Here is a 20,921-nt window from a genome sequence, read left to right on the forward strand (position 1 = left end):
CAGCAGCCATTTTGGGGTGAAAATGCCAACTGGACAATAGAATCCATCACATCTTACGCACCCAAAAGCGTCGAATCTCACAGCCAAATCAGAAAATTGAGAAAATTTCTCAAATTCAGTAAATTTTATGACACCTACAGTAAATGTTGTACTTAGCCACTTAGTCTTAGCCTATATAACCCTATGTTTTATGTTATCAGTTGTGGAATCCAACCGGGTGGGACAGGTGGGACACATCCCCACCACTTTTCACCAGGGTCGATATTGTCCCTACCACTTTTTGAAACATCTTGCGGCATGGATGTACCTAATACACATGAAACATCTCCAGTTGACTAGCAAAGCATTAATTTAGTTTTTTTAAATAAGAGGCTATCTGGCGCTGCAATGTGTTGTTTTTCAAATCATGCCGAGTGTTCGTTGACGTTGCTGCTGTTATCAGTGGCATGCAACTGTGCTCTCTTGGCGCTCGTGCACAGAAGAGCGCTTTATCACTGAATGTTGGTTTTAATGTGGGGGGTGGGGGGGATTAAATGGTGTGTACTGATGTTAATTCATGTTTATTACTAGTAGGAAGAGATGATTGGTTCACGTGCCGGCGCCGCTTGAACTGAAATGCAGCTATCTGTCACGACACATTAATGAGCCACAAAACGGTATTTATTGTTTGAGTTTCTTTAAAAAATTACAAAATTTGAAAGCTGAGACTTTGTTTCATACCAAAAGTAACCTGCTCTGTCTTTTCTGTCGACATGTTGTCAGTCCTCTTTGCTCTGAGATGTAATTTTCATTCTGTGAGAACATGATGTGTGGCGTGAGAGCGGCATGGCTTGTCTGACAAAGCAACAGTAACTAAAAGGGGCGGATGTCCCACACGCATGTCCCAGCCACTTTTTAAAACAAAGTTACACCACTGAATCCAACACATCTGAGGTAACGTAGTTTGCCTACTTTATTGAGTATTTCCATTTTATGCAACTTTACATATTTACTATTAATAGTAAATTAATAAATTAATAATTAATAAAGTTAAGATCATCATGTTTGTAGCATGATCCAGGGGATTAAAACGTATTTCAGACCTAGTGGAGTAATAGTAATAGTAAATTACTCCTCTAGGTCTGAAATATATATTGTACGTTTTAATCCCCTGGATCACGCTACAGAGATAATGATCTTATAGAACATGATGCATTGCTGTGTCTGTTATCCCATAATTGCCACTTTTGGACACAGTGGCTGTGTTTTTCCTGTGTTTTACATAGTCTTGCTTTAACGGATATTAATATAAGACAACACTGCAAAAACAGTTTACTGTCAAGCTGTTATATTCTGTTATCAGAGCTGGGTAGATTACTTATGAATTGTAATCAGTTACTGATTACAAATTACATGACAAAATTTATAATCAGTAATATAATCTCTTAGATTACACATTTTTGGTAACGTAATCTGACTACTTTTGGATTACATTTAGATTACTTTTGTGCTAACTCTTATTTGATGTCACATATATTGTAGGATAATCTTGTACTATTCTTGTACTAAAGAAAAAATATATTCCAAAAAATATATTCTATTCACCAACAAGAGCCTCAACAGATTTTTAAGGTGCAATGTACAAACCCGATTCCAAAAAAGTTGGGACACTGTACATTGTGAATTGTGAATAAAAAAGGAATGCAATGATGTGGAGGTTTCAAATTTCAATATTTTATTCAGAATACAACATAGATGACATATCAAATGTTTAAACTGAGAAAATGTATCATTTTAAGGGAAAAATAAGTTGATTTTAAATTTCATGGCATCAACACATCTCAAAAAAGTTGGGACAAGGCCATGTTTACCACTGTGTGGCATCCTCTCTTCTTTTTATAACAGTCTGCAAATGTCTGGGGACTGAGGAGACAAGTTGTTCAAGTTTAGGACTAAGAATGTTGTCCCATTCTTGTCTAATACAGGCTTCTAGTTGCTCAACTGTCTTTGGTCTTCTTTGTCGCATCTTCCTCTTTATGATGCGCCAAATGTTTTCTATGGGTGAAAGATCTGGACTGCAGGCTGGCCATTTCAGTACCCGGATCCTTCTTCTACGCAGCCATGATGTTGTAATTGATGCAGTATGTGGTCTGGCATTGTCAGGTTGGAAAATGCAAGGTCTTCCCTGAAAGAGACGACGTCTGGATGGGAGCATATGTTGTTCTAGAACTTGGATATACCTTTCAGCATTGATGGTGCCTTTCCAGATGTGTAAGCTGCCCATGCCACACGCACTCATGCAACCCCATACCATCAGAGATGCAGGCTTCTGAACTGAGCGCTGATAACAACTTGGGTTGTCCTTGTCCTCTTTAGTCCGGATGACATGGCGTCCCAGTTTTCCAAAAAGAACTTCAAATTTTGATTCGTCTGACCACAAAACAGTTTTCCACTTTGCCACAGTCCATTTTAAATGAGCCTTGGCCCAGAGAAAACGGCTGCGCTTCTGGATCATGTTTAGATATGGCTTCTTTTTTGACCTATAGAGTTTTAGCCGGCAACGGCGAATGGCACGGTGGATTGTGTTCACCGACAATGTTTTCTGGAAGTATTCCTGAGCCCATGTTGTGATTTCCATTACAGTAGCATTCCTGTATGTGATGCAGTGCCGTCTAAGGGCCCGAAGATCACAGGCATCCAGTATGGTTTTCAGGCCTTGACCCTTACGCACAGAGATTGTTCCAGATTCTCTGAATCTTTGGATGATATTATGCACTGTAGATGATGATAACTTCAAACTCTTTGCAATTTTTCTCTGAGAAACTCCTTTCTGATATTGCTCCACTATTTTTCGCCGCAGCATTGGGGGAATTGGTGATCCTCTGCCCATCTTGACTTCTGAGAGACACTGCCACTCTGAGAGGCTCTTTTTATACCCAATCATGTTGCCAATTGACCTAATAAGTTGCAAATTGGTCCTCCAGCTGTCCCTTATATGTACATTTAACTTTTACGGCCTCTTATTGCTACCTGTCCCAACTTTTTTGGAATGTGTAGCTCTCATGAAATCCAAAATGAGCCAATATTTGGCATGACATTTCAAAATGTCTCACTTTCAACATTTGATATGTTATCTGTATTCTATTGTGAATAAAATATAAGTTTATGAGATTTGTAAATTATTGCATTCCTTTTTTATTCACAATTTGTACAGTGTACCAACTTTTTTGGAATCGGGTTTGTATGGACAGTTAATACTTCAAAATACTAACACTAATGTACCTCTTAGTGTTTGCTAATAGTAACACTGAATAAAACAAATCACTTGTTCACATCTTATGATTTTAAAACATATTTACTTAAAATTAAGTAAATTTAGAAAACAGCAACATTACAAAAACAAATATTCTTGTTGTTGCTGATTTCTGTGCACCATTTCACAGCCCTCCCCCTCACCACCGGAAAAACTCGAAGAATCACAAACGTATATAAGCGGCAGTATTATTATAAAAAAATATAAACGTTAAAAAAATAAAAAATTAGGAGAATCAATGAATTGTGAACAACTTACTGCCATTGTGTAAATATGTAATCCATAAAAAAGTAACTGTAGTCTGATTACGAATATTTTAAAAAGTAATTTACTCTAATTACAAGTACTTGATTTTTGGAATCTAATTACGTAATCCAGATTACATGTAATCCGTTACTACCCAGCTCTGTCTGTTATATATTTATTGTCCAACATTCCCAATAATTCTATAATTTAATTTCATATGTTGGTGTTAATTCAGTGTTTATAATGCTAATAATAATGCTAATATTTGAACTTCAAAGAATTTTAACCCAAACTGACTGGGTTTCTAGAGAGCAAAGGTTTTGCAAAGAAAAGTGGAAGACTTAAACACAAAGTCTGTAAAATAAACTGATAAATGGATTTGATGATCACTAGTGATTGTATGTTATTCTGTGTTTCTGTGCTGTATATTTTTATTAGAAATTTTAACAGCAAGTCAATTGTAATTACACTTTTTAAAATGCAAACAAAACTTAAATTTTAACAAATAGGCTTTAAAAAAAAAAAAAAAAAAATACACACAATAGTCATAGAAATAACAGTTGAACAGAAAATAAAAATAAAATCCCCCCCCACCTAAAAACTCAACCCATAAGTGCTATCCAATGGTAAAGGCAGGTAATGTAGGCATGATAAACATATTAATCAGAAGTTTGCAAAAAGGAAATAAAAGGGGACCAAATTTTTTTCAAATAACAAAGTCTTGTCTATTAGGGTATACCTAATTCTCTCCAGATGTAGTGTACTTGACAATTCTGTCAGCCATAATATAAGAGTTGGAACTTCCTTTTTCTTCCAAAACAAAAGAATAAGTTTTTTAGCAGATATTATCCCATATGAAACAAACTGTTGTTGTACCCGTGCAAGTCTCAAAAATTCTTCGGAAACTCCAAATATAATTAATATAGGGTCAGGTTCAATAAGCATATCCAATGTTTCTGAAAATACCTGGAAAATTTTGTTCCAGAAACGTTGTAATTTTGGACACATGACGTAGCAGTGAGACAGGTTAGAGTCTAAAAATTGACATTTGTCACATAATGGAGACACTTCTGGAAATATTTTATTTAATTTACACTTGGAATAATGAAGCCTATGAAGCACTTTAAACTGAATAAGACAAAGTCTTGCATTAACGGAACATCTGTGAACCAGTTCAAGACTTTGTTCCCAAATTTCACTAGGAATTTCTACTGCAAGTTCTTCTTCCCAGGCAGATTTAATTTTCTCCGTAGATGGACTTTTCACCTGTTCTAAAGCCTTGTAGAGCAATGAGATGGTACTACCCTCTCGAAGACATCTTTCCAGAAATGTGTCCAGATACACAGGTGTAGCCGTGACATAATTAGAAATGTTAGACTTCACAAAGTCTCTAACTTGAAGGTACCTAAAGAAGTGATTAGAAGGGATATTGTATTTTTCACACAACTGCTGAAAGGAAGCAAATTTTCCATTCACATATAAATCCCCTATGTTTCGTAACCCTAAATTTTTCCGAATCTCAAATGCACTATCTAACATCGAAGGGCAAAAAGCGGGGTTAGCTGAGATAGATAACAAAAATGACATTTGGATGAATTTAAAATGTGTCATTAACTGTTTCCAAATACGAATAGAATTATGAATAACAGGGTTGTGATTATAAAGTGAATTAGCTATACCTTTGGGTGATAAAAGTATTGCATTAATAGAATATGGAGCACATTCGTCCTGTTCCAGCACCAACCAACTCTCCCACGCCGGAGTAAAATCTATCCATGAAGTCAAGAACCTCAGATTCGCAGCCCAATAGTAAAAAAGAAAATTAGGTAGGGCGAGCCCTCCCTGTATTTTGGATTTACATAGGTGGTGTTTCGAAATCCTGTGGGCTTTGTAGTTCCAAACAAATGGGACCAGGATAGAGTCCAATTTTTTGAAAAAGGATTTGGGCAGAAATACAGGAATGTTCTGCACCATATACAAAAATTGCGGGAGAAATATCATCTTGATTGCATTTACCCTTCCCACAAGAGAAATAGGAAGTGTTCTCCAGAAACTGATCGTAGATTTAAGTTTTGACAACAGGGGTTGAAAATTAGCCTTAACTAAGTTGGAAAACTTTTTTGTCACCTCAATTCCTAGGTATGTGAATTGTTCTGAAGCAACCTTAAAGGGCAAATGATGAAGCCAAGAAGAATCCTTGATAGTAACTGGCATCAACACACTCTTGTCCCAATTAATTTTATATCCTGCAAATGTGCCATAGAAATTAATCAAATTAAGGATGTTTGGAATGCTACTATTGGGCTCAGAAATAAATAAAATTACATCATCTGCATATAACGCCAATTTATTATCAGTACTTCTGGTTTTATAGCCTTTAATACCCGAATGGGCTCTAATAGCCTAAGCTAAAGGCTCAATTGCTAATGCAAACAAAAGTGGTGACAGCGAACAACCTGTCTTGTACCTCTGTGTAGTTCAAAACGAGAAGATATTGTTTGATTTGTGAGAATTCTTGCACACGGACTAGAGTACAACAATTTAATCCATGAAATGAAGTGATCTCCAAGATTAAACTTCTTCAGTACAGCAAATAGGTAAGGCCACTCAATTTGATCGAATACCTTCTCTGCATCCAATGACAGAATGGCAAAATCTTGTGCCAAGGCTCTGGAAGAGTACATGATGTTAAAAAGACGCCTAAGATTAGAAGAAGAGTTACGTTTAGGTATAAAGCCATTTTGATCTGGATGCACCAAGTTTCTAATTACTGTATTTAGTCTGCGTGCCAAGGTTTTTGCCAGAATTTTTTGATCAGTATTTAGAAGTGAGATCGGCCTAAAAGAACCCAGTTCCTCTGGGTTCCTTCCTTTTTTTGGGACTACAATAATAATTGCCTCGTTTAGGGAGGACGGCAGAGACTGATCTATAGATGCTTGTTTGTAAACCCTATATAAATAAGGTGATAGTAATTCATTGTAGGCTTTATAGAACTCATTACAAAATCCATCTGGACCAGCAGTTTTACATCCTTTTAGAGATTTTATAATATCCGATATTTCTTTAATAGTAATTTCTGTACCTAACTCCTCAACTTGCTCTTGATTTAATGAGGGTAGATTCTGTTGGTCTAGAAACTTTGCCATAACTGTAGGATCTATATTTCCTTTAGATGAATACAGTGTCTCATAAAATGTTTGAAACCTACTATTTATATCCTTAGAGGAAGTGAGAAATTCTCCTGTGTCTGATTTAATTTGTATATTGTCAGTTCAGATGCTGTTTTATGGAGTTGTCGAGCTAAAAGTTTCTGAGGTTTATCACCGAATTCGAAATATTTTTGCTTTACATACTGAAAGGATTTTGAAATTTTAGAAGTGAGAATTTCATTCAATTTATATTTAAGTGCACAAATTTTTTTATATTTTTCAATACATGGGTGTTTAGCATTTTCCACATCTAATTCGCGAATTTGAATTTCTAATACCTCTGCTTCAGCCCTATTTCTCTTTCTTTGAAACGCTTGATAGGAGATAATACAACCCCTAATGTATGCTTTAAATGTGTCCCATAGCACCCCCATAGAAATGTCCAGTTTGTCATTTAATTCGAAAAACATTTTTATATCCCGTTTTAAGTGATTAATAAAAACTTTATTTGTAAGTAAAGGAGAATTAAGCCTCCAATTTCTTTGTGGTTTCTCCATATTATCTATCTTAATAGAAAAAGTCACTGGACTGTGATCAGAGATAACAATATTATGGTATTTAGCCGTACAGACCTTTGGCATAAGTTTACCATCCAGAATTAAATAATCTATTCGGGTATAGATATTATGTACTTGAGAATGAAACGAGTATTCCCTAGCTGACGGATAGAGAATTCTCCACACATCAAACATATTAGAATTACTTATATATGCATTCAGAAATTTACTGGAATTGGAACTAACTATTTTTGTGGAGGATTTGTCCAAATACGGGTCAAGGACACAATTAAAATCACCCCCAATTATGAGATTTGTATCTGAAATAGATGGAATTAGATCAAATACTTTTTTGAAAAACTCAGGATTATCACAATTTGGTCCATAAACATTGACTAGTGTTAATGGCACAGAAAATACTTCCCCAACAACAATTACATATCTCCCTTCTTCATCTGACATAGTCAAATTATGTTTAAATGGGACTCCTTTAAGAATAAGGATAGCTGTTCCTCTAGATTTGGCAGAGAAATTGGAATGATATATTTGTCCGATCCATTTGCATCTCAGTCTAACATGTGCAGTACGTTTCAAATGGGTCTCTTGTAGAAACATAATATCAGAAGACAGCGATTTTAAATGAGATAATATTTTCCCTCTCTTAACTGGTTCATTCAGACCTTTAAAATTCCAAGTGGAGAAACTTAAACACGCCCTCTTTGCATTTTTGATTATTTAACATAAACAGTGATTATTGCAACATCAATCTGCTCCAACCAATTACCTACACACCGGTAGTTGTTACCGTGGAAACCTTTAGCACTGACCCACCCACCCTCCCAACAAAACATTAGCTAACAGAACATGTTTAGCTGTTACCAGAACAAATGTACAGCACAACTCACCACGAAGTAGGCCTAGAAGGCAACAAAAACGTATAATAAAAGACAAAAAGTAGAAAAGAAAAGCCGACCTCCGCATATTACTTGCAGAGACTTCACAAAAGTCCAACATGAGTCCGCTACATAACAGAAACTTTGTGATGATGCATGCACTTTGCGCATGATGTTTTCCATTGTATGGCCATGGTGTACCCGAGCAATAAACTGACGCGGTGGGTCACTGTCCTCAGGCCGGGAACGAAGAGCTCGGTGCGCGCGATCCAGCACAGGAAGCTCATCTAATTCAAGCACCTCCATCAGCAGCTTAGCTACAAATTCTCTAGCACCTTGACCGTTTTCCAATCCTTGTCGGATTCCCGCGATTCTTTGCCTCTTAGAACGGCCTTCCAGATCGATGCATTTCTCCGTTAATTCTGACACCTGCTCGGACAAACTTTTAACATGAGCTTGTAGTTTCATAACAGCATCTGACGAGGCCGTAGCGGTCTGTTCAAGATGTTCGAGAGTTGTGCGATGGTCATTTATGATTAACTGCATTGCATCAAACTTCGCATCAATTTTCCTCTCCAGCGTCGCAATCTTTCCTTTCAAACTTTCTTTAATATCAGTCTTAACTTTGCCCAGCTCCAATCGGAGAGATTCAATTGCAAGCAGCACCGGGTCATTACTTACTGTTGAGCTGGCCTCTTCCATCGAGCCCGCGGTCTTGGCCGTACTTTCTCCCTCAGCGACATCTTTCTTTCCTTGTTTCTTTGACGGCATTTAAGCAAGAAAATTGCGATTGATGTTGAACGTTTGTCACACTATTAACGGTTCAAGAGCACTAACTGGCTTTATGTTGTCTTGTTTTAATGAAATTTGAATGTAAATCAGCGGAGCTACAAAACTCACGTCTTACTCCATCTTAAACCCGGAAGTCCCCCGATTGTATGTTATCCTGTGTTGTCATCATTCAGGTTGAATTTCAGCTTTAATGTAATGTTTTGGTTTTTTTAACAAAGCAGCTGATATTGCCATAGAAGCTAGTGGACTGCCGAGGCGCTTTCACCCCAAAATGGTGGAAGCGTAGTGCTGCTGCTGGGCCCTGGTGTTTTAATGGAACGTTCTATTGGCTTTCACTTCTTGTCAGTACAAGTTCTTTAATCATATCCGCTTCATGTGCAGCAGCGTCAGCTCTTAAAGTGACTGTAGCCTAATAAACCAGTGATGTCTGTCATCAATGTTAATCAAAGGACAAAGCTAACAGAGACAACTGTAGCATTAATAAGGATTGATCCATTTTTATTTATAATTTATGCAGTGAAAACTAAAGTTTTGTTTGTTAATTTTATTTAATTTCTGTATATTTCATACCTGTTACACGGGTAGGAAAGCCACAGGTAAATATGACATTTATTATAATGGGTTTATGTGAAGATGTTTATGTTAAGTTTTAAGTTCACTTAAATCAGTGGTTCCCACACTGTTGTAAGCATACTCCTGGGGGTACGCGAACAAAATGCTGAGTTTTGCCCTTCATATAATTCTACCCTACCAACATTAAAACCGAGGATGTATTTCTAGCAGGCAAAATGCTGTAAATACATAACATCCAATCAAACCTACCTCATCTTTTGCGGTCAAAACTGACTGCATTCACACATGCAGGGTGAATGTTGCATGCAGAGTCTGCAGCCTTATCAGATCACAGAAACATAGCAGAACTGTTTTTCGTCTACACTAAAGTCCCTTTAAGACTGTATATAGAGGGTGTTTCTCATTTCTTATTTGTGCATCCTTGTTTCCTTTCCTCGTGGCTCAGCTCCACCCTAGTAGGATGTGAGGGGAGGATGCAAGGAAAGATTAAACCTGCAAGCAGCATTTATCTGGGTTCAAGCACTGAAGGCCTTTAAGCACATAAAAAGGTATTATATTTAGCAAGCATGTAAGCACTTAGATAATAAATGGAAAAGACCATTTACAGCCAATACAGGCAATTTACTAAGGAAAAATATGGTTTTTAAAGGTTTTTGACAGTTATAGCGGCGCCTATTGCCCGATCTCCACCACTTTTTTTGGGTGTCCTCAGAGTGTGCCCATACATATGCGTGTTAATTTTGGTGAAAATATCTCATTTTGTTTTGGAGTTATAGATACTTATGTATATGAGAGCATAAAAAATAACCTACATGTTTCCTACGCTGGTTTCCTCTTGATCGGACTAACGGTTTCGAAGATATTCGCAAAAGTTTTTTAAGCACTAAATCACAACGTTGCACAAACCATAAGCCAAAACCTGGCAAGTCTAGTATCATTGGACTCTGCAAGGTTTCAGGAGTCTAAGGACGTGACTCCCATGAAAATAAGTCAACCACACCCAAAGTTATATATATTTTCAACCAAAACCATTAAAAATATATATTTTTAAAGCTTTTTAACAGTTATAGGCATGCTTCTTTAGAGTCATATGCTGCATGTGCTCACTTAATTTTGTGAAGTTCTGAGTTTTTGTTTAGGATTTATAGGCTTTTGAGTATATTTTGCCATGCCCATTTTCTAAATTACCCTGTTATAGCGACCCAAAGGGTAAAGTTCAACTTTTTTTGATAATTATTGATCTATAGAGTCCAGAGAATTGTCCTGCACTGGTTTTGTTCCGATCGGGCGAAAAACCTAGGAGTAGTTCGCAAAAGTAGGTTTTTCAGATATTCATGAATAATTAATGAACGATTTGATTGACAGCATTGGCTCTTGAGGCAAAGTTGTTCAGCATTAGGAGATCTATCAAATGATATGCATATTGTGTGGATCTGTGAAACCGCACATGATTACAGAGGCATAAAACTCGTTAGCGCCAACTAGTGGCTGATTTCTTTCAAAATTCTTACAGACCTCTAGGACCATGAGTCGAACATACCCACCGAGTTTCGTTCCGATCGGCCTCTGTTAACCTTGTCTAACAGGTGCTCAAATTTAGTTGGCTGATGGCGGCCATGTTTTTTGAGATACGCCAATGTCCTCATAGACTGTCATGCCTCCTTGGACCAAGACACTGCATGCCAAATTTCAAGTCGATCGGACTAACGGTTGCATAGTTACAGCTGTTTTCATGTTTTTCTCAAGTATAGTGCCACCTAGTGTCCAATCAACGCGATTATTTTTATTGTGACCAAAGATTGAGGCCCTACACACGTGTACCGAGTGCAAATATCTCATTTCGTTCTTGAGTTGTAGCCATTTTAGTAGAAGTGGCTCTGCCCTCATTGTTTGTTTTGGCACCCCTTAGCGACCATGAATCAAAATTGCAACATTTTTTTGATAATTATTGATATTAAGACTCCAGAGAACATTTCTGTCTGGTTTGGTTCCGATCGGGTCAAAAACCGAGGACTAGTTCGCAGAAGTAGGTTTTTCAAAAAACCCGAAATACCCGAACATTTCGCCATTTCATGCATCTTGTCCACCTTAGTTATGAGTCATTTCATACTTTTGACTGCTGTAGCGCCCCCGTCAGGCCGATTGGGCCGAGTCTTGGTGACATTGTAGGCAGTATGAGTACTACCAGCCCTCAAAGTTTTAAGTCTCTACGACTTACGGTTTGGTCTGCCCTATCACTTTTAGGGGAGAACGCTAATCCTTGGAAAATGTAACAATTACAATAAGGTTTCAGCGCTATGCGCTTGAACCCCTAAAAATGAAGACGGAGGAGGAATTGAAGGAAATGTTATTTGTATATTGAAATGTTCTTGATCACTTGAGCGTCACTTCAAAGCGTAATCAGCTGCACTCGAGGGATTTGCCCTCATGTTGTTAAAGTTTGGTTAATTAAAAAAATCATAATAGATATTAATAACGTATGCCCCGATGAAATATGTGAGATGTAAGGTTTATAGAAACTGCAAAAGTAAAGCATACATTTAACGTTCTTGACGAGAAAGACTTCCGCAAAGGATACACCTGTGTCAAAGCCACTGGAAGGCAAGCCTGCAACCTTTAGCCAAAAAAGCGTAACGGCTAATGCTAACTGGTGGTACGGGCGGTACGCATTGGCAGTACGAGGGAGGAGTTTTGAACGGCAACACGATAGGCTGAGAGGTGCCGCACGTGATTAAGTTAGCTGTTACACTTTCTCCAATGGTAAGAGATACAGACCCTTTTATCTCCCTATAATAATATGATTTCTGCCTGTGTATCCTCGCTCATAGATGGCTGATTTCGATCGGTTTCCGGGTCACAGGCTGGAGGATGTAGCATGATTTGAGTAGGTTTTGAGAAGCACCCAAAGTCTTTGATCTCCAAGCACGAGGGCCCCCACGATTTCTCCCCTAGGGGATCCCCCCAGTGCTGTAGTCTACGTGATACACAGGTATATGCCTTATACCCACTAGAAAAGGTAAAGGATTTCCGTATATCCACTTAAAAGAGCGCAAGGATACGGATCTGGTGCTCTTTAATGTGTCGTAACAGATTGCTGTAGCCTCAGTTAAAGAGAAGCGGCAGCCTGACGCGCACGTGAACTGATCCTCTCCTCCGCTTTAATACCAGTTACAGCGTGAAATAAACATGAATGAACACCTAAAGGTATGTTAAAAGATACAGAACAACTTTCCGAAATCCATATCATGTCTCGTGTAATCGCTTACTCAGTGTTCAACCGTGGAAAGACAGTAATAAAAAAGCTAGTAAACAAACAAACGTAACGTCACATTTACCTCAGAACAAGCATATTCAGTGACCATAAACTTGTTAGTCAGCTAGAAAAATTAACTCTAGAGAGGAGCATTTAGCTAAATATATGCACCATATTACATATTAATTATATATTTTTTTAATGTTCTTTAATAGCCTATATAATGCATGTTTGAATAAATCTGTCAAGCTGACAGCCACCATTTAAATGTTCTATAGGCTATTTAAAAAAACGTAGAGTAGAAATAATTTTAAAGTTAGTAGGCCTATTATAACTTTACACGTCCCTGAATGAGCCCGGTTTTATAGGTATTTATTTAAACTGCTCAGGTAATGTTGGTATGACCCATTTCAGGGGTGGCCAAAATTATGATTTAAACCAGTCAGAGCTAGAAATGTATCTTCATATTTACAGGTAAAGCTTCATATTACAGGTAGAACACTTTCTTAGAAATGAACAGGATGTAAATAAAGAGCTAAAGTTAGCCATTGCTCAGGGAGAGACTGAAAGTTGGCTTACATGATGGTGTTATCAGTTATCTTTGACCATTTTAACCATCTCTTGAAATGTTTATATCCTCCTGACTACTAGAAAAAAAAGGTTTTATGAATTTAGTATATTTACATTGTTTAGAGCATAAGAAAAAATGGAAAAATAAATGAAAAAATTATATTTTATTCATATGTTATGCTATGTCCTCTTTAGTGGACACCAGGACTCAAATAAAATAAGACATGAATAGACATAAAAAGGCAAAAACAATGGGATTTTTTTAAATCACCAATCAATTTTTAGGTTTCAGGATTTTTTTATACCAAACTTTGTATAACGATTCTCAACTATGTTATGAAAGATATAACAGAATGATTTTATATACCATTTTGCTTTATGCAATGTATATGTATAAAATCGATGTCCTGTTTCATAACAGAAAGTCATATTTTGATTTGAAACCCCATAACATTTTCCTGAGATGTTGATTTATGACAAACAATTTGAAAATTAGTCAGATGTAAATGATAAAAAACAAAACATTATCATATTTCCATAAGGGTGTTAAATTTGATCACAAAATTAATGTCAGACATTTTTAAAGAACAAGGAGAGGGAGTGGTCACAGTGAAACCTCCGAACATTTGGTATCTCTGAATGTGCTCTTTACAGGACATCCAGACTGTGACATGTAAGGTCTCAGAGAAAATCTTTCTGTAATTTTATGATAATTGTACATGGTGGAACAAATGAGACTAATCAACCTATACACAAAAAACATCACAGAATTCATTAAATCCATTACTGATACTGACAAGTGCTGTTGTTTTCACCCCAAAATGAAATCACTTCCTGGGGCATGATGTCATGGAGGAACTAGCTTTTAGTCAAATTTAAGGGGATAGTTAAGCTTTAGTTTTTATAAAATAAGTGATACTGAATAAACAAACAATACTCAAAAGAAAACAAGTTTGATTAGAGAAATATTAAGCAAAACACCTGGAATTTCTCTATAGGGAAATGATTTTAAATGATCACTTAATAATTTTTATTGATAGGGATAATTGAAATATGTCAGATCACTGTAGATGGCCAAAGCTTAAAGTTTGTTTTATGAATCTATTTCTCCAAATCTAGAAGAACAAAATGTGAAGTGAAAGTAGGGGAACTTGTTGATGAGGAAAACAAAAACAGTTTTGGAAATGTTTTGTGGAAGTACAGCATGTGCAGTCATGCACAATATTGCCCAAGAGAAGGACAAGACACCAGTTCTTTATAAATGGAAAAGCGACAAAGTTGTCAGATGTCAAATGGTTATTGGTGCAGTAATGCTGGAGGCACTGTTTTTTTGCTAAGGTGAGAGACTGATAGCTATTAATAAGTCTTGTGAACATTTACTTGAATGCTTCTGTCCACAGAGATGCTTGTAATTATTATAATATTTATATTATATAATATTGAATAGTTTTATTTAATATGACTAACTTTTCAAAAAGATTTATTTTACTTTTAGCTTTTTTCTCTCTTAAATCTTTTGTTGTGAATCTAACTTATATTTTAGTTATAAAAAAATCACAAAATGAATTATTATGAAATTACATTGAACTTTTAGGTTGAAATGACATTACTGAGCAAAAAATAATCTGGGAACAGTGACTGTGATATTACTGATATTAATACTTAAAGAACAATTGAACTAACAAAAGATCTTTTTGTTGTCTGCTTACAGGGAATCAACGTAAATTACAATGGATTCAACAAATTTTCTATTTGACTATGATTCAACTAGTGAATATGAAATTTACACTGATTATAATAACTCCAGTAATATAACTTACGAAGAAGGTTCAGTCTACACACCAGTCCACAACACATGTTTCACTCAGGTTCTTTGCCTGTTGTTGCTGGTGATCAATTTGATCATCTGTTTGCTGGGCCTTGGAGGAAATGCTGTGGTCATCTGGATTGCAGGGTTTGGCATGAAGAAGACAGTCAATACTACCTGGTACCTGAGCCTGGCTCTATCTGACTTCATATTCTGTGCCTGTTTGCCTTTTAACATAGCCTATGGTGTCACCTCGGACTGGATCTTCGGCCTCTTCATGTGCAAGTTCACGTCCTTTGTCATGTTCCTTAACATGTTCAGCAGCATCTTCCTCCTTGTCATCATCAGCATGGATCGCTGCATTGCCGTCATGTTTCCTGTTTGGGCACAGAATCACCGCACTATTGGAAAAGCATCTGTGTTAATTGTACTCGCATGGATCATCTCTGCAGCTTTAAGTATCCCATCTATTGTATTCCGTGATGTCCAGAATTACCTGGGCACAAACCGATGCATGAACAACTACACCTCCAGCCAGTACAGCCACAGAATCATTGCAATGAGCCGCTTTGTTTTTGGATTTGTGATCCCTTTCTTCCTCATCATCGTTTGTTATACTGTCATCATCCTCAGACTGAGAGCCACCCAAATGGCAAAGTCCAACAAACCCTTTAAGATCATGACGGCTCTCATTCTGACCTTCTTCGTGTGCTGGCTGCCGTACCACACATTTGTGCTAATCGAACAAAACAAAACCTTCAGCAATGAGGTCATTACTCACGGACTGACCATTGGCACCACTGTTGCTGCCGCTAACAGCTTCCTAAACCCTGTTTTGTACGTCTTCATGGGCAATGACTTCAGGAAGAAGTTCAAGAGCTCCATCTTATCAAAGATTGAGAATGCTATTGGAGAAGATGGCCGAACAATCAGTCGCTACCTGTCTCGCTCTAGCTCAGTGGATGCCAGGGCGTCCACTCATATCTAAAAAATAAACTAGAAGTAAGTTATTTTGCATTAGGGCTGTCAATTTAACGCAGTTCCTGGAGGGCCACAGTCCTGCAGACTTTAGTTCCAACCCTAATTAAACACACCAACTAATCAAGGTCTTTAGGATTACTAGAAACTTTTAGGCAGGTTTTTTGGAGCTGGTTGTAGAGGAGTTTGACGTGATTTAATGCAGTTTAGAATGATTAATTGTAAAAAAAAAAAAAAAAAAAATATTTCAACTTTATTTCTACTTTAGCAATGAAAAGGCATGGACACAGTTATTTTTTCAGATGACCTTGTTGCATATGCATTTGTAGGATTTTTCTCTTTCAGATGCAAAATTTATGGAAGGAGAGTTTTCTTAATTTTCTTCCATGACATTATCCGTTAAGTTTGTGGATATTTCCTTTAATCAGAATTAGAAAGAGCTTTATTCCCAAGTATGTTTGCACACACAAGGAATTTGTTTTGGTGACAGAAGAAGCTTTCAGTACACAAAGACAACAACATACACAGATAGTAAAATAAAAACTAAAGACATATGTAAATAAGACACACATATGTATAACAAAAATGCTATATACAAACAGAACAGAATAGAATAATTAACAGGGAATGGAATAGGAAGACAGTATTGTCAAGTAATATTGCACATATTTATCATTGCACCGTGGGGAGAACATTTAACTGTTCATGACATAGATTGCCTGGCGGAAGAAACTTTTCTTGTGCCTGGCTTTTCTGGTGCTCGGTGCTCTGTAGTGTCGACTAGGCGGCAAAAGTTCAAAAAGAAGGTGGCTTGGAAGAGAGGGATCCAGAGTGATTTTCTGAGCCCTTTTTCTCACTCTGGGTGTATACAGTTCTTGGAGGGTGGGCAGGGGGGGCACCAATAATTCTCTCAGCAGTCCGAACTGTCCCCTGTGGTTTTCTAACTACATTTTGTAGCTGACCTAAACCAGACAGTTATTGAAGTGCAGAGGACAGACTCGATGACGGCTGAGTAGAACTGCATCAGCGGTGCCTGTGGCAAGCTGAACTTCCTCAACTAAGGAAGCACAATCTCTTCTGGGCCTTTTTCCACAATGGAGTCAATATGATTGTCCCACTTCAGGTCCTGAAAGACTGTTTAACCCTAAAACACAACATAATGCAATGCATAACTCTGAATACAGGTAAAACATCTGTGAAAAATCAACATGGAAAATTCCTTCTCATTAACAGTAAAGTTGGCCCTATGGACTTTTCTTAGATTATGCCACCTGAACATAAATTTTCTTTCCATCTGTGCAATTTAAGTTTAAAATACCACCTAAATGTTATTCTGGATGCATTATTGCATTCAAAACTGCTGGAGTGCAACAAAATGAAACAGAACAAAAGGGTTGCAAGATATGTTTTTTTTAAAGTTAGAACTGCTTTTAAAGTGACACTGCATCTTAAAATGTGGTGCAACAACCAAAAATATCTGACAAAAAAACACGTACATAGACAAAATAGAATGTGATAACCCACCCTGTGTGAAAGAAGCCTTTCCCACAATTTCAACATAATTTTAGGCCAGTCATGCCTATTGTAAATGACATGGTAATAAACAATATACTGACTATTGAAGCCACTTTTTTTGTAATATATATTTAATGATTTACATGTTTGCCACAATAATGTAATGTCTTTGAATTATCTTAATTTGAGGCTTTGTAATTAGAATTTGCAGTTAATTTGATTACATTTTTTTAAACAATCCTAATTTTCAGTGATTTATAGTAAATCAAGCCATCATTATGCACAATGCAGATGGATTCCTAATGTAAGCAAGCATTCTTTAATTTTCATAACCACTTGTATAATAACTGAACTTTTCTGTGACTAATAAACATTATTTGACTGCAGTCATTGTGCTTTGAGTTTCATAATATACCACACTTCAGCATTGTCCCACAATGGTAAAGAAGGCAGAGTTTAACACACTGGGGCCTGCTCACTGAAATGGCGCTATATTCTCAGGTCTTAACCGCAAACCAGCCTATTGCTAACTATCAGATAAACAGAGCTGTTTTGAATATGGTATGTTAAGAGTGGCTGTCAACAGTATCAGTTCTCAGAAATTTGCTTGCAACTTACAGAGGAACTAGGTGTTAAAATATTTGGTCAATAGCTCTGTCTGCATTTGTCTTATGAGAAAACAACCCAGCAGCAGAAGTACGAATCTGAAGCATTGAAAACGGCATTTTGAGGCTTACATTGTGAGGTAAGTTATTATTTATAGATGTTATATGAGCCAGTGCATCAAAGATATATAAGATACAAGATGTGTATTTGATCATGCGGTGAACACTTGAGAGCAGTAATTGAATTAAGATGTATGTTCCTAATTCCATGCTGCAACAAAATCAACTAAGATACTTTATAAATTCAGGATTGCAACCACCTTTACAGGCTGTAGATATCAGATAGGATACAAAATAAGAAACATTACATCTTCCTAACTTAACAAACATACTTGTCAGTCGTAATTTTTACATGTTGAAGTTTCAAAGTGAGTTAGATGCATTTAAAATTCAAACGCTAATAACATGCCACTTGTGCAAATTGTGGTCCTGTGTGGTTTAAACCTGATGGAAATTGTGGGAAAGGCAGTTCATTGCAAATCAAGTGTCATGATGTTTTTACTCAGCAACTGCATTCATTTTTAGAAATGTGCAAAATGGCTTCACTTTAAATTTGTTTGGATAAATTGCCTGTTGTTTTCATTACAGAACTTTACTTCCTATTTAGTTCTAACAAGACATAATGGATTCTACTACAGAAGCAGATTACGACTACAGTAATTTTGAAAATGATCTTAAAAATCACGCAATAAACATTTCTGTGGATTTACCTGTTGGATACTGCAAGGAAGCAGCATGTGTAATCACAGTTATTCTTAATGTGATCATATTCCTTCTTGGCATCGTTGGAAATGGTGCGGTGATCTGGATTACTGGTTTTAAGATGAAGAAGTCAGTGAACACCACCTGGTACCTGAGCCTGGCTTTGTCTGACTTCATTTTCTGCGCTACTCTCCCTTTCATCATTAGCAGAATAGCTACGGACAACTGGATCTTTGGGCTCTTTATGTGCAAATTCGCCTCTTTTGTTATGACCATCAATATGTACAGCAGCATTTTCATCCTGGTCATCATTAGTGTGGATCGCTGCATCACAGTCAAGTTTCCTGTCTGGGCCCAGAATCAACGCACTATAAAGAAAGCTTCTTTAGTTGTTATGATGGTTTGGTTTGTGTCTGCTTTGCTTAGCATTCCACCTGCCAAATTTAGAGATATTACACATGACTCACGTACGGTCAAATGTTATACCAACTATAAAGATCACCACAGTACCGTTGTGTTCACACGTTTTACTTTTGGGTTTTTAATTCCGTTCCTGACCATTTCCACCTGTTACTCCGTCCTGATCTGTAAACTTAAAGCAAACCAAATGTCCAAATCATCCAAGCCGTACAAGATCATGACATTACTGATTACAACTTTTTTTGTCTGTTGGTTGCCATTTCACATTACATCTATTCTAGAGGTGGGCAAAACTGAGCATGATCCTGTCTTTCACACGGCCCTACAAATATCTGCAGCCCTTGCCACTGCAAACAGCTTTATAAACCCATTCCTCTATGCATTCATGGCCAAGGATTTGAAGAAGAAATGCTATTCCTTCCTGTCAAAGATTGAGAGCGCCATTGATGAGGAGACCCGGAGCGCTTTCCAAAGAACTTCCATTACCAATTCTGTGGATAACAGACTTTCCACTGCTGTCTGAAATTCAATTCTTGGACAAAAGATATTTTAGTAACACTTTACAATAAGGTTTGATTAGTTCACATTAGTTAACTACTTTAATTAACATGAACTAAGAATGAACAACATTTCTACAGCATTTATTAATCGTAGTTAATGTTAATTTCAACGTTTACTATTACATTATTAAAATAAAAACATTAGTTAATACACTGTGAACTAGCATGAACAAACAATGAATGACAGTATTTTTATTACTTTAACAAAGATGAATAAATACTGTAACAAATGTATTTCTCATTGTTAGATCATGTTAGTTAATACATTTACTAATGTTAACAAATGAGACCTTATTGTAAAGTGTTACCGATATTTCTCTTTATTCTCATCTAAGTCGGACTAGAGAATGCTGGCCTGGAAAAGACTGAATATTAACAAGTTGTACAATTGTTTGTTGCATGTAACACAGCTGAAACGTCTAGAATAAATCATTATAAATAAGCTACTTTCTACAAAAGTTTTGTATATTAAAACACCATTTTGCTTGATGATTTTTGCAGAATTCTATGATAACTATTAAATTTTTACTTTTTTTTTACCTATCATTTGTGCATGTGTCATGTATGCAGGTAGCACTCACGAAGACGATTCAAATAACAGATTTTATTAACTATCCAAAAGACTCAGAAGATCACAGGAACACAGGATAAATGCAAACCAAACCATACATTAACGAGAACCGTCAGAGAACAGAACCAGGGGTGTAAATACAGGAGGTATAATAAAAGAACTCAATTAGAAACAGTTGGCGATAATCAGTAACTAAGGGAACAAACTGGCACACACTAGGAAACTAGTGGCCTGTTGCATGAAACTATAGCTGAACAAACTCTGAGTTTCAGAGTGTAATGATGGGTCGGCAGAGCGGGGATCCATTTGCAAACTTTATTAAGGACAGTATTTACACAGGTAGACAGGGGCAAAGGCAGGAACATAAACAAGGACAGG

General features: G+C 36.8%; 2 protein-coding genes across 3 annotated transcripts; both read left to right on the forward strand.

The window, feature by feature from the left end:
- The first annotated feature begins 527 nt into the window (after positions 1–527).
- On the forward strand, positions 528–18,011 carry cmklr1 (chemokine-like receptor 1). 2 transcript variants are annotated; one of them, XM_051893487.1, is made up of 4 exons: positions 528–656; positions 763–933; positions 14,445–14,663; positions 15,037–18,011. In XM_051893487.1, exon 4 carries the CDS (start codon positions 15,056–15,058, stop codon positions 16,118–16,120), a length of 1,065 nt encoding a protein of 354 aa, XP_051749447.1. In that variant the 5' UTR covers positions 528–656; positions 763–933; positions 14,445–14,663; positions 15,037–15,055; the 3' UTR covers positions 16,121–18,011. The 2 variants fall into 2 exon arrangements, with proteins under 2 accessions (XP_051749447.1, XP_051749448.1); XM_051893488.1 differs by lacking the exon at positions 14,445–14,663.
- A 133-nt stretch (positions 18,012–18,144) lies between these two features.
- Positions 18,145–20,515, forward strand: LOC127512518 (chemerin-like receptor 1). The gene is made up of 2 exons (XM_051893492.1): positions 18,145–18,370; positions 18,879–20,515. Exon 2 carries the CDS (start codon positions 18,913–18,915, stop codon positions 19,933–19,935), a length of 1,023 nt encoding a protein of 340 aa, XP_051749452.1. The 5' UTR covers positions 18,145–18,370; positions 18,879–18,912; the 3' UTR covers positions 19,936–20,515.
- Positions 20,516–20,921: the final 406 nt, after the last annotated feature.

The sequence above is a fragment of the Ctenopharyngodon idella genome, chromosome 5, assembly GCF_019924925.1.
Source record: "Ctenopharyngodon idella isolate HZGC_01 chromosome 5, HZGC01, whole genome shotgun sequence".
Taxonomy (NCBI): domain Eukaryota; kingdom Metazoa; phylum Chordata; class Actinopteri; order Cypriniformes; family Xenocyprididae; genus Ctenopharyngodon; species Ctenopharyngodon idella.

Excerpts from the sequence above, each read along its gene's own strand:
- LOC127512518 (XM_051893492.1), top strand. The coding sequence starts at position 18,913 with ATGGATTCTACTACAGAAGCAGATTACGACTACAGTAATTTTGAAAAT.
- cmklr1 (XM_051893487.1), top strand. The coding sequence starts at position 15,056 with ATGGATTCAACAAATTTTCTATTTGACTATGATTCAACTAGTGAATAT.